At 40.0% G+C, this 12,546-nt stretch overlaps 1 protein-coding gene across 1 annotated transcript in view; it reads left to right on the top strand.

Moving 5' to 3' along the window:
• The first annotated feature begins 3,736 nt into the window (after positions 1 to 3,736).
• Positions 3,737 to 12,546, top strand: part of CadN (Cadherin-N) — a 418,643-nt gene continuing 409,833 nt past the window's right edge. Inside the window, exons 1-2 of the mRNA XM_067107733.1 lie at positions 3,737 to 3,824; positions 7,685 to 9,123. Of these exons, the coding sequence (XP_066963834.1) occupies positions 7,785 to 9,123 (1,339 nt within the window). The 5' untranslated portion in view covers positions 3,737 to 3,824; positions 7,685 to 7,784. The remainder of the gene's footprint in view (positions 3,825 to 7,684; positions 9,124 to 12,546) is intronic.

The following is a 12,546-nucleotide window of genomic DNA, read 5'->3' on the forward strand; positions in this document are numbered from 1 at the left end:
TTTTTTTTTTTATAAATGTCATCGTATCTTCGCCCTTTCCACATAAAGGATTTTTTTTTTTACCTTTTCTTCCTCTTATTTTCGGGCGTTTCGAGTCTATCACGCATGCGCAGATGGTAGACCCATTGTCTTGTTTCAGCAGGTTACTTCGTGCAGTTTTAAATAGACTCGCATTAAATTCTTCAGGCAATAAATTAAAATAAATTTTAAAATACGCTATGTGCTATAAATGTAATAATATATATGATAATTAAAATAAAAGAGTAAGCTAAATGAAACGCTGATGGCTATTTTAATGAGGTATGTCTCATCAAATTCTTGACAAATGATCAGCCACGGTTTGATGATACATGTAGACGAGCTTACCATGACAATCAGACCAAATTCAACACATGGAGACGAAACTGTTCAAAAGAAAATCACACCATTTCTGTTTAGACTCGTCGTACTGCGAATAGAATCTACCATACAGCCGAGAGAAATTACAATAATTCCTTGTAGAGGAAACCTGAAGGAATTACTCAGCCTCATCTGTGGTGGACCAAACTGGCCTCATCTATCTTTTGGGTCAAGCTCGTCTTCCATTCCAACAAAGTCAAAGTCAAATGCAGAAATTCTTTATTCCATTAAAAATGGCTGTTGCATACATTTGATTGCTACTATCCACATGATGGTAGATTGATTACTGGCCCTAGGGAAAAGGCTGAACTGCTTCATCGAGCTTTTGAATTTAAGCAATGAACTGCTAAAGATAATTCTCTCCCTGATGCTTGTCATCCTGAACCTCTTCTTACAAAATTTGCATTTTACTCCGGGGATGTTCAGAAAATTCTGCATAATCTTGATAGCTGGATGGAGAAGATCCTGGTGGTGTCTTCCCTTTGTTTTTTAAGAAAGTTTCTACTGTGTTGTCTCCCAAGATGATAGAGTCTATAGATTTTGATGTCGACGTAGTATCTCTTTGCGGATGAGAGCAAGCTTAGTAATGCGGTGCCTGTTCCAAAGAGTGGCATATCTGCAGACTGCAGTAACCACAGACCAATATCTATTTTCCCTGTGCTCTCCAAAGTTGCTGAAAAACGTATTTTTAAGACACTAATATAAGTTTGTGGACTCTATGGATTGTTAGCTGATAGTCAATAAGTCTAATCCTTCGGGCTAGATCTAGAATAGCTGTTAATCAGCTCAGTGGTCTTGTTAAACTAAAATATACTTATGCATATAGTAAAGCAGTTGGGTACCTGCGATGCTCTTTTAGAGCTGACATTCCATTTGCAAGAGAACCTTGATAAGGGTTTTGAGTGCGAAGTAATTTAAATAGATTTTAGTGCCGCTTTCGGTTTAGTAAAACATAAGGCACTTATTCATAAGCTTCAGAATCTTGAGGTGGGTGGATATGTTTTAGGATTTCCTTACAGGTAGGTAGCAGCGAGTTGCTGTTGACGGGATCTTTAATAATAATAATAATAATAATAATAATAATAATAATAATAATAATAACCGAAAGTCAAGCTAGGTAGTTTCCCGCGGCCCTCCCCACCTCTGGTAGTTCGTATGCGTTCACTTGTACTTCGCTCTTGTCTATAGTTTTTTATATCATTATTGGCCTATATATCCGTAGTAACTCAAAAAGATTTATATATTATTGGTTAATTTTGCATTTTTTTTATATAATCTCTTGTCATACATATTAAAAAAGTGCTTTGGTAGGAATTCAAAGTCTATTTGAGTACATTCTAATAAGATGGAATTAAACCAATCAGCAGCCGATATCATCAGCAGTGTTGCCATGACAAAATGTCTACCAAAGACAAAGCTCGAGGAAAGATCAGCTGACACCGACTATTATAGGCTCATGTTAAGCACAGGATCTTGACTCATCGAAAGGAGAAAGCGAAAGGTCAGTTTGAATCCTGCCAATATGTTGTTCCCTTGTCTATCCCGGCGGATGTATAGACAAGTGATGCTTTCTTTTCATGACATTTGCATATCCACGCAAATGCAACTATTGCAGTTTACAACGTTCGTATCCTTCTTTTATACATGAAGTTTTTAAGCATGGAGTTATGCATAAAGTGGTTGACTGAATAGTCTTATATTGTTTTCTCAGTTTGACTCGTCGCTGCTTATATATATATATATATATATATATATATATATATATATATATATATATATATATATATATATATATATATATATATATATATATATATATATATATATATATATATATATATATATATATATATATATATATATATATATATATTATATATATATATTATATATATATATTATATATATATATATATATATATATATATATATATATATATATATATATATATATATATATATATATATATATATATATATATATATATATATATATATATATATAGGCTATATATATATATAATGTGTGTATAATCACAATTCGATTTTATATGCACTGCCCCCTTACAGTTCACAGAACTCATGGTACTCCTGTAGTGCACCAAATGTTTAGTGATCTTTTCATTTATATATTTATTTTGCGTGAAGAGGTCTCACACGAGTACGAATTTTGGCAGTGCTATAGTTTGTAACAATCCGCAATATTTTCTCTTGATAAATGTGGGAAATCTGAAATCGCCCCCTAAGGTGCTTAGGCGACATTGTGTCAATTCAATTTTGTGTTGGTGTTAAAATTATTGGGTACTCACGCAGGCTTTGTCACAAAAGATGGCAGAAAATGTCCTTTTATAACACATCCTTCTTTTCTCCAGGTTGTAAATTATTAATCCACAAATTCTATCTATTTAAAGAAAGAACCGATTTTTACAAACAAAACATGAAATACAGTAGCGCATGTGTTGTACGAATACAACATTTGTACATGACTAATCGGGGACAGTTCTTGATCTGCTTCTTAAAATAACAGTCACACCTGAAGAATTTCCGTCAAATTAAAGAACGGGAACGTAAAGAAAACGGACGGGAGCAGCAGGTGCCCGTAGGTCTTTGATCCGATGGTTGGGTGGTTCGTCTCTCCCTCCCTCTTCTTCCCCCTTCAACTCCCTTTACTCTACTCCTCTTCTTGAAAAAGAAACTTCCCCAGTTATTCATTTGGGTCATGAGAATGAACAGATGAAGTTTATTGTAAATAAATTTCAGTGAATATTAAATAATTCAATATTATTAATAAGTTTTGTACATCACTTTTAATACAAAAGTATAATTTGAAATTAAAAACAAAATGCGTACCTAGTACAATTTCAAGAATAAGGCAGCTGCTTTTCCCCACCGTGACCATCCCGCTAGTGGTACCGGCTGAGGCTGTTCCTTTTGCGCGACATTCACCCTAAGTCTTTTAAGCAATCAAATCGTTAACTTACTGTCTGTCTTTCGTTTACGCAGTGCAAAACTACGTATTTTATTTATACACAGTTGCGTATACTATCTTGTAAAATAATCTGGTATTTGAAGAAAGTAATTATGAATTTACATAGCAGCATTTGGCACATGCGCAGAGGTAGTAATCGATGCGATTTTCTTTCTCTATCTTATCATTTATATCCTGTCTCTTTGTGGTTGCCCAATGTTTTGTTATATAGAGCCACGTGTTGAATTAAAAATAAAAAAATAGTCTAAATTCAGGATAATTACTTAAACACTACAAAAACCAGAAATCATCACAAATTGTCGAGAAGCGGTGTGCACCTGCGCTGTGCAGGGAGGGTGTTAGATTGGAGGAACAGCTTCTTGGCTTCAAACGGTATGATGGCAGTGTAGTGGATGGATGTAGTGCAACGCTCTCTCATTATTTGAAATAATCTGTGGTAAGGGAAAGATATTCGTGTGGATATTGTGCAGGTAGCGAGAACAGTGACTTGTCGATGGTGTTTAAGTGATGAAGTGTGTTTCGAAACGTAGTTTAAGTTACATTAAGGTCAAAACATAACTGAGGACCCCTTTTGGTTGTACCTGGTGAGGTTGTCACCTTGTGTTCGGGTGGGCGGAAATTATTGTACAAATACGAGTGTGAAAAAGAACGTTAAATGGTCGGATATCACAGCAGTCGAAGCCCCCGCTTACTCCGGTGTGGATTTGAATAATTGTGTCGAGCAGTTCGTGTGTCTTGTTTTGGAAAAATTAATAGCGAGTGATACTAACGGTGGATAATGGCATCTTTTGTTTTGACCTTAGTTGTGGCTCAGTCAGGTACACGGGCAAGACGTTAATACCTTCCAGCAACTTAAACGAACCAAGAAAACGAACGTGCGGCCTGCTAGGATTCGGTTGCTGAATGTTGTCCCGTGGATTTTATATTAATGAAGGTTTATGTGTGGAGACCGGTGTGACCAACATCCTAATAGATTTTTTTATGTGTGATCTCTGGTATAATTGAATTTGTCAGCTCTTATTTAACACAATCGGACAGTGTGTTTACAGTTTGACGCTAATCCTTTGTAAGTAGGTGGTGAGGTAAACGGCCACTTCTAGCAAGGCCCTCATATCGTTCTTGCCTTTGTTCGAAAGCCAGTTTGAATCTATTCTGGCACAGGTTAAGGGTCATTAATTTCGCTTTTCACCATTTTGCTTAACTGCCTGGAATCCTGTCGATTCAGTTGAAAATATTAGGCTTAGTTTGAAGTTGAAACAGTTCTGTTAAAGGACCTCGGTCGTGGGGCCCGGTGACCCATTCATCAGGCTCCCTCAGTCATTGATTTACTTAAAGCATGGACGGAGCCCGGCATCACAAACCCCCTTCACCCCCCACTTAAGCTCCCAGTTCCCCCCACTTTTCCTGCGTGGAAAACCCTTTTTTTTTTTCTTTTTTTTTGGAGTAGTATACCAGGTCGTAAGGGCCATGGAATGTTAGGCAGTGGAGTGCAACGGCAATATTAATCTACAAAGGAGTAAAATCGCTAGCCCGAATCGGCCTTTGACAGGTTGTTGAAGGCTGAATGTGTTAAAGGCATTGTGAGTTTTTCTTCATCAAATTATGGGATGATGGCTAATCTTTATTGTTCTTATATGAGCACATTCTTTGGGAAGAAGTTAGCCAGGTTCTTGGTTTAATTCAGATTTTACACAAATTATTCAAAGTTTTTTCACTGCCATTACCCAGCACTGCAAATGTAAATCTCTCTCTCTCTCTCTCTCTCTCTCTCTCTCTCTCTCTCTCTCTCTCTCTCTCTCTCTGTGCGTCTAGTATCAGGGACAAAAATTTCTGGCATTTCCGATTGAAGCCTATTTTTTGCTGCTAGGCAGATGTGCAATGCACGGAAAGTAGGAAGTGACGATACGTTTCTGTGATAGACTCTAGGACCACCATTTTAATGTTTTATTCTTAAAATCGTCGGTAACAGCAGTTGCATTCTATTGTTCAGGAAACATCCGTTCATTAATACGTACGTTAACAGCAGTCGTTATTGGGTTTCTTCTGTGTTAGGCGTTGTAATCTGTTGCATTGGGTTGTGTTTTATCAGTATTTAAGTAGCATACTCACGATTGGACTCCCATCGCATATGATAAAGGTTAAATGACTTAACTTATCGTGTACGTATGAACGTTTAATGCAATTATTGATGATTGTTTCCTGTAAATGGAGTCACTCTTCGGCAGTTCAGTTAATTGTGCTAGACTTCATTAGTGGCATTACAACAATCGGTGTTTGTCTCAGAAGGAGAGCCTAACCCTGTACCTGGCCTTGTAGGAAATTTCCTCCAAATACCTGGTACCCAGGACCCGGTTTTGAGACTCGACTACCCCAACGCGTTTCCCTGACGCTCCATTCACGCGAGATTTATTCTTACTACGGGTAGTGGTGCGTGGGCCCTGCTGTTTTAGGAGGAGTTGTAATCGCATTATAGCCTATGTAGTGCCCCTTTTTTAGCATAGAGTTTAGCCGTTACCAGACAAAACGTCATGGAAGCTTGCTGAACTTCCCCTGCTAATATGTATGGCAGGTTTCAAGGTCGTTCTTTTTTTGGTTGATTTATTGGTCAACAGTTACTCATCAGTCAGTCTTGTTCCGTCATCTACAGGTATCAAAAATAGTTAGGTCCGTGTCTTTTTTCTATATACGCAACTTTGCAGATATCGACTTACAAGATATGGTTCTTTGTATGTATATATTTAACCAGTTCTGCCATGATTAAGTATATATATATTATAGGATGACTAGCATCGAGTGATATCTGTCGTTCGTTTTTCCTGAAACATCGCCTCTGGGTGATATTGGTTTCGCGAGATGAGACTCATTGGTCGCAAATTCGGCCCTTCCTTACAGCAGATTAATTGCATTGATATGGTGATGCAGCCAAGCTTGCATTTTATCAGTCGATGTTTGTCGTTGGAAATCCCGTAAAAAACTTGAGCATTTCTTTAGATGTGTCTGCTCCATAGGGGGAGGGGGTAGTGCCGCCAGTGCACCTCACGCACGGTTCACCGTAGGCATTACTTACGGTTCTTTGCAGCGTCCCTTCGGCCCTTAGCTGCAACCCCGTTCATTCCATTTACTGTACCTCCATTCATATTTCCTTTCTTCCCTCTTACTTTCCACACACTCCTAACATTTATAGTGCAACTACGAGGTTTTCCTCCCGTTACACATTTCAAACTTTTTTACTCTCAATTTCCGTTTCGGCACTGAATGGCCTCATAGGTTCCAGCACTTGGCCTTCGGCCTAAATTGTATATTGTATTCTGTTTAGACGTGTATGGGTGTGCTGTGCGTGACTGCAAGTATTTTCAAGATGATTTTTTGTAGTCTGGATTTGCTATGTATGATATATAGGCTATACTGTCTCGGTGCTTATATTTTCAGCTGACTTGGCAGTTGTGGATAAATTTCTGTTACTACATTATTGTTGTGACTACTTGATTCAGTCTACAAATCTTGGCTTTCTTGTTGATATCTTAGCGCAGAATTAAACTCGTTATTATTAGTGAATAACTGTTAATGGTGCAAACGCGTTATTGGAAAACTGTGTAACTTGCTGAATAAATTACTTTTAATGTGAAGTACTGGGACATTAACTTAATAAGTTGGTAATTGATGTAAATAAAGTTTACTTTCTTAAGTGAATGGTGGACTAGTGTAGTGGGACACTGGTACGTTAGCTTGATCAGTTTTTAAATGGTGCAAATAAAGACACTTTTCATTAAGTTTTTAAGAGGATATGACAGTGGCGAATTCCTGGAAGTCTAACGTTGAGGTAACATATTGAAAGAAAAAATGATTTTATGTAAGTTGGTTTTAATATTTGCTTTCAAGCAACATGCGAGAGATTATAGTCTTATGGTATTCTTAATATACATAATGGGATTTTCCTAATTAATATAATAAGTACTGAAAAGGATTTGTTGCCTGATGTCGAGATTGCTGCTATATAATGTCGGGCGTTATGCAGTACATTGCCTTCTAGTTTGAAGGAAGAGACTAATTAACATGCATTGTTTCCATTGTAAACACAACAGAAATTTGATAGACTATTTTATGTTTGTGTACATTATGATGATGATTTTTTTCAGCAAAGGAATGTGGGCTCTGTTTGAAATAATGTTTCTACCATTTCCACATTACTCCTGTGGGCTTGTTCCATATGAATAGCTTTCATATAATGTATGTATGTACGATGACGTAAGTCTTAAGTTGAATGTCTAGTAATGCTGTGCATTTCTTGTTTTTCAGATTGAATTGGGAAGTGCAGTGATGGGGTGTTGACGCATGTTGGAGTGTAGGCAGTGTGAAGTGTGTATATATAATAAATAAATAAATAAATAAATAACAAATGGTGTTAGGAACAATGTCGTTAGGTCGCATAGGGACGGCGTTAGTGCTGGCGGCCGTGGCAGCGTGTGCACGGGCTCATCAAGATGCCTCCTCCTCCTCCTCCTCCTCCTCCTCCTCCTCCTCCTTGCCCGAGGTCATGTACAGCACAGCGGTGCCACACGACGTCTCCCCAGCACACATCGTTCACAAAATCAAATTAAAAGACGGCCAGGCGGTCAACAGGCTCGTGGATACCGAATACTCCGACTACTTCGCCGTCCTGGACGGCGGCGAGATCATGACAGTGGCCAAGGTGACGCCCCTCCTGGGGAAGATCGTCAACCTGAAGGTGTCGACGGGCTTCCCCGACGGACGCACGCAGCTCTTCGTCGTCCGCATCGCCGTCAAGGATCAGCAGGCCATGCTCCGGTTCCTGAAGCCCGAGTACGACGCATACGTCTACGAGAACATGCCTGCTGGCACAGAGCTTCAAGGGTTGGACGAGCTGGAGGCCATGGGCGACGAAGACATCAGGTACGAGCTGCTGGGAGGTCACTCTGTCTTCGCCCTCCACCACGTCGGGGGCATCCCGACGGTGGTCACCAGGCAGTCCCTCGATCGTGAGGCTGAGGACCTGTACAAGCTGACCCTGAGGGCCTTCGACAAGGAGGGTCTGGATTCGACGGAGGCCAAGATCATCGTTCACATCCAGGACATGAACGACCACGCCCCCGTCTTCACGCAGAGCATGTTCTACTTCTTCGTGCCCCTCAACTTCAGCCGCTTCGACAAGATCGGCCGCGTGGTGGCCCACGACGGCGACGGGGACAAGGTGGTCTACCGCCTGGCCTACCCGTCCAACACCTTCACGATCATCCCGCAGACGGGCGAGATCATGCTCATCGAGCCGCCCGAGACCCTCGTCTACGAGCTCGAACTCGAGGCCTTCGACAAGAGGAAGCCCACCTTGTACTCGGACACCTTGGCCAAGGCCCACATCGAGTTCCGGTACCCGAGCGACTCCCTCTTCACGGGCGAGAGCAACGACATCGACTCCGAAGACGTGTACCCGGACCACGCCCTCTCCAAGAGGAGCGCTGGCAGGGTCAAGCGAGGTCAGCTGCGGCACACGAAGGAGATGGTGTTTTCGGAGGCCGACGGATCCGTCGAAGGGAAGGTGGTCTTCCAGCTGGAGAAGGAGATCCAGTGGGAGACCTTCAAGATCCGAGACGACAACCCTTGGGTCGAGGTCGACCCCAACGGCGCCGTCAGGGTCAAGAAGAAGTGGGACTACGAGGAACTGGGCCCCGAGAAGACCATCGACTTCTGGGTCACCATCACGAACAACGATCGAAGTGGTGAGTACAGTACCCTTCTCTTCAGTTTTTACATCTTGCTTTTTGGGCTTTTACAGTACAAATATTTTCTGGGAATAATTTTTTTATTTGTTTTCACCTTGTTTTTGTTACACTTCCGAACAGGTGAGGTTTTTTTCCCCCCTTTCTGCATGTGTCTGGGGAAATTTTGTTTGGGTACTGCAGTTTGTTTTTGTGTTTTTTTCTGTGTATTTTTTGGGGGGAAATGTATTTTAATAATTATGACTGTATTTTAGGTGTCTTTATATATAGGCTATAAGATACAGTAGATGTCTTGTTTTGTACATTTGCCGTCTTATATCTCACACAAAACAAAGCACTCCTTCCATTGTTGGAAATCAAGGTTTAGTTGTAGCCCTTTCTCTTTCCGTGCATGTTTGTGTATGCAAAACAATCTTCTTTCTTTGGAGGGTTTAAGGGAATGAGTGTTCGTTGTTAATTCTTTCTCATAATCTACCACAGTAAATTTGTGAAGTTGTCTGCCCTGTATGTTATGTAGTGTTGCTATTTAAATGGGTCGGGAAGTCCTTGCCTTTGATATTTCTGTGGAATATAAACTCTTCATTGCTGCATACAAAAACGAATCTAGCATTTCTTTTTTATCACCCATCGTGCGGCGTCGTGTGATCGTCAAAATTCGTCGTGTACTATTATCGTTTTTGCTCTGTCACTGAAGCCAAAAAGGATGCTCGTCCTTGATCGCGTCAGGAGTGGTCATTCAAGATAAACGGGTTTATTGCCATTGGCGTGGGGTGTCACCGGAGAAGAAGTGGCCATTGTTGACTCTCTCTCTCTCTCTCTCTCTCTCTCTCTCTCTCTCTCTCTCTCTCTCTCTCTCTCTCTCAATTTGCGGTTAAAAGAAGCTGACTCAATGACGACGATATTCTGATGATACGATGGTAGAGTGGCTAAGACGTGACTGTCCCTTGGTCAGACACTTCGCCCCCGACCACGAGATGCTCTATTGTTTCTTTTGCCGAGATGGTTTTATTGGTAATACGCCCATCGACTTCCTTCTCTTTTAGTTTACTGCACAGTTGGGATTAAGGGTTTTTGGGTGGACCTATTTTAAGATGAATTCATGGAGGATGTTTTTATTAACAGGTGGTATATATACACATCCCTTTTCTCTAAATTTGTCTCGTGTTGCAAGTTTTGTTTTCATTTGATGTTGCAAACTTTTATTCGTATTTGATTTTGCAATCTTTTCATATTTGATTTTGCAATCTTTTTTCATATTTGATGTTGCAATCTTTTTTCATATTTGATGTTGCAATCTTTTTTCATATTTGATGTTGCAGTCTTTTTTCATATTTAATGTTGCATTCGTTGTCGATTTTTTTTCAGTTGATAAAGCCTCGTAGTCATCGCAGATTATAGTGTCCATTGCTTCTTATCAACAGGATGTAGTGAAACGTGTAGCATTCTTGTCTTGGGCGCTTCGGAGATTATAGGAAATTCTCCCCTTTATCCGGTATCCGTTCACTTTTCTGATGATCACGCGTCACTAGTCATGTTCGTGTGTGTGTGTGTGTGTCACTTCCGGTCATCAGATGGGCATTTCCCGAAGGCACCCGGTTGCTCATTTCCTGGTTTCACTCATTTTCTTTGTGTGTCGTGAGCAGTGTAGAGAGTGATATATCAATATGAGGATGATGCGCAATTCGAACCTTGAAAGTTCAAGCGATGATGCAAAGTATTACTATTATTACCATAAAATAGTTCATCTTGTACTTTAATAATTTAATTGTATTTTTGGCTATTAATGTATTAATGTATCCTGTTTTCCTTTCTGGTAACCGAGCTCGTATTTCTGCATTTCCTATTATCTTCTGTAACTTCTTTTCGAATGAGCACCATATTCTTTGGAAACTTGAATTTCAAGTCGGTGTCGCATGTAGGCTTGCTCGCTTTTGAATAATAATAATAATAATAATAATAATAATAATAATAATAATAATAATAATAATAGTATGCATTACTGGAAGAAACAACCCGATGACTGACGTGTTCGTGTGTCAAATTAACGTTGCCTATTGTTGACACTATTGTATAGTTGTTAGCTGATAGCAAGTTCGGTATTATTTCGTCAAGTTTGGTGTAGATTTCAGACGCCAGTTTGTGGAGTCCATTGGGTTCACACCTTGACTGAGGCAACATAACACCTTAGCATAGGTTAATTAATATGCAGATATATTCCCCTCACCACTTTCTATCCCTTGTATTTTTTCTACCAACATCTACCCCTTTCCATTTTGCCTTTTCTGCCAACGGCCTTCTCCTTTTACTCTTTTTTTTTTTTCTTTTTACTAAGTCTCGGTTACCTTCTGCCTCTTCTGTCAACCCAACCTCTGTTTTTGCCATTTCTGCCTTTTCAGCGACCCGCTCCGTCTTAGTCACCAGTTCTCGGGGCAGAAAGCGAGTCATGATTGCGTCACTGCTTGTTTCGACTGGGCATCGTTCATGCCCCAGAATACTACTCTCTCTCTCTCTCTCTCTCTCTCTCTCTCTCGTTCCTGGTATTTGGAATAGGTCCCCATTGCCTTCGTCGAGATGAAAACTGATTGATTTGTGTCTGTTTGAACTAGCGTCACAACGTCCAGGTTATTGACGCCGTAATAAAATCAGATAGGAAATTGAAAACATAAATAAGTTTAAAAGGAGTCTCATATAAATATCCATATACAGTATATAATATATACTGTATATATATATATATGGTCATATCTGTAAAACATATATAATATACATACATACACACACTGTATATGTATGTGATCTCGATTTTGTTGAGGAGGCCCGCCTCCCAAACTCGAGATGAAAAGCAATTAGTCTTGATTATCGATTATCGCGAGATTCCGTGTCTTCTTTTTTATCCAAACAGAATGAAAGCAAACTTGACTATCATACTGTTTGGGCAGGTTGCAAGCAAGCAGATCATTTGCTCTCGCCAAGCGCTTTGGCGACGGCTGTTGCTTTCGAAGGCTCGGATTTCACGTGCGGGTTGGATGGCCGCAAGATATCCTCTTCAAACAGCCTCGGCTGACAAGTCTGCTCTTTGGGTTTCTCTCTAATTCTGTCTTGGTGTCTTTGCTCTAACGAGCTTCTAATTACAGTCGTTTATCTCTATTTATTTATTTATTTATTCAGCGAACAACTCATCTGCCGTCACAGTGATTTTGTCCTTCATGCCCCCCACGCGAAGTGTATCGGTATATGTGCATGCTGTTTCTTCAGTGTCTTTTGTATTTTCCCTTTTATCCGTTTCCCGAATATTTTCATTTTTGTCAGCCTGGTTTTCCACATTTATCCTTTCCCCTTTTCACCATCATTCATTTTTATTCACGCGTTCTCTTTTGTTCTGCGCTTCGTCAGTCCGTCGTTTCATTGTCTTCACGTATTTTT

This window comes from Macrobrachium rosenbergii, chromosome 8 (assembly GCF_040412425.1).
Source record: "Macrobrachium rosenbergii isolate ZJJX-2024 chromosome 8, ASM4041242v1, whole genome shotgun sequence".
NCBI classification, from domain to species: domain Eukaryota; kingdom Metazoa; phylum Arthropoda; class Malacostraca; order Decapoda; family Palaemonidae; genus Macrobrachium; species Macrobrachium rosenbergii.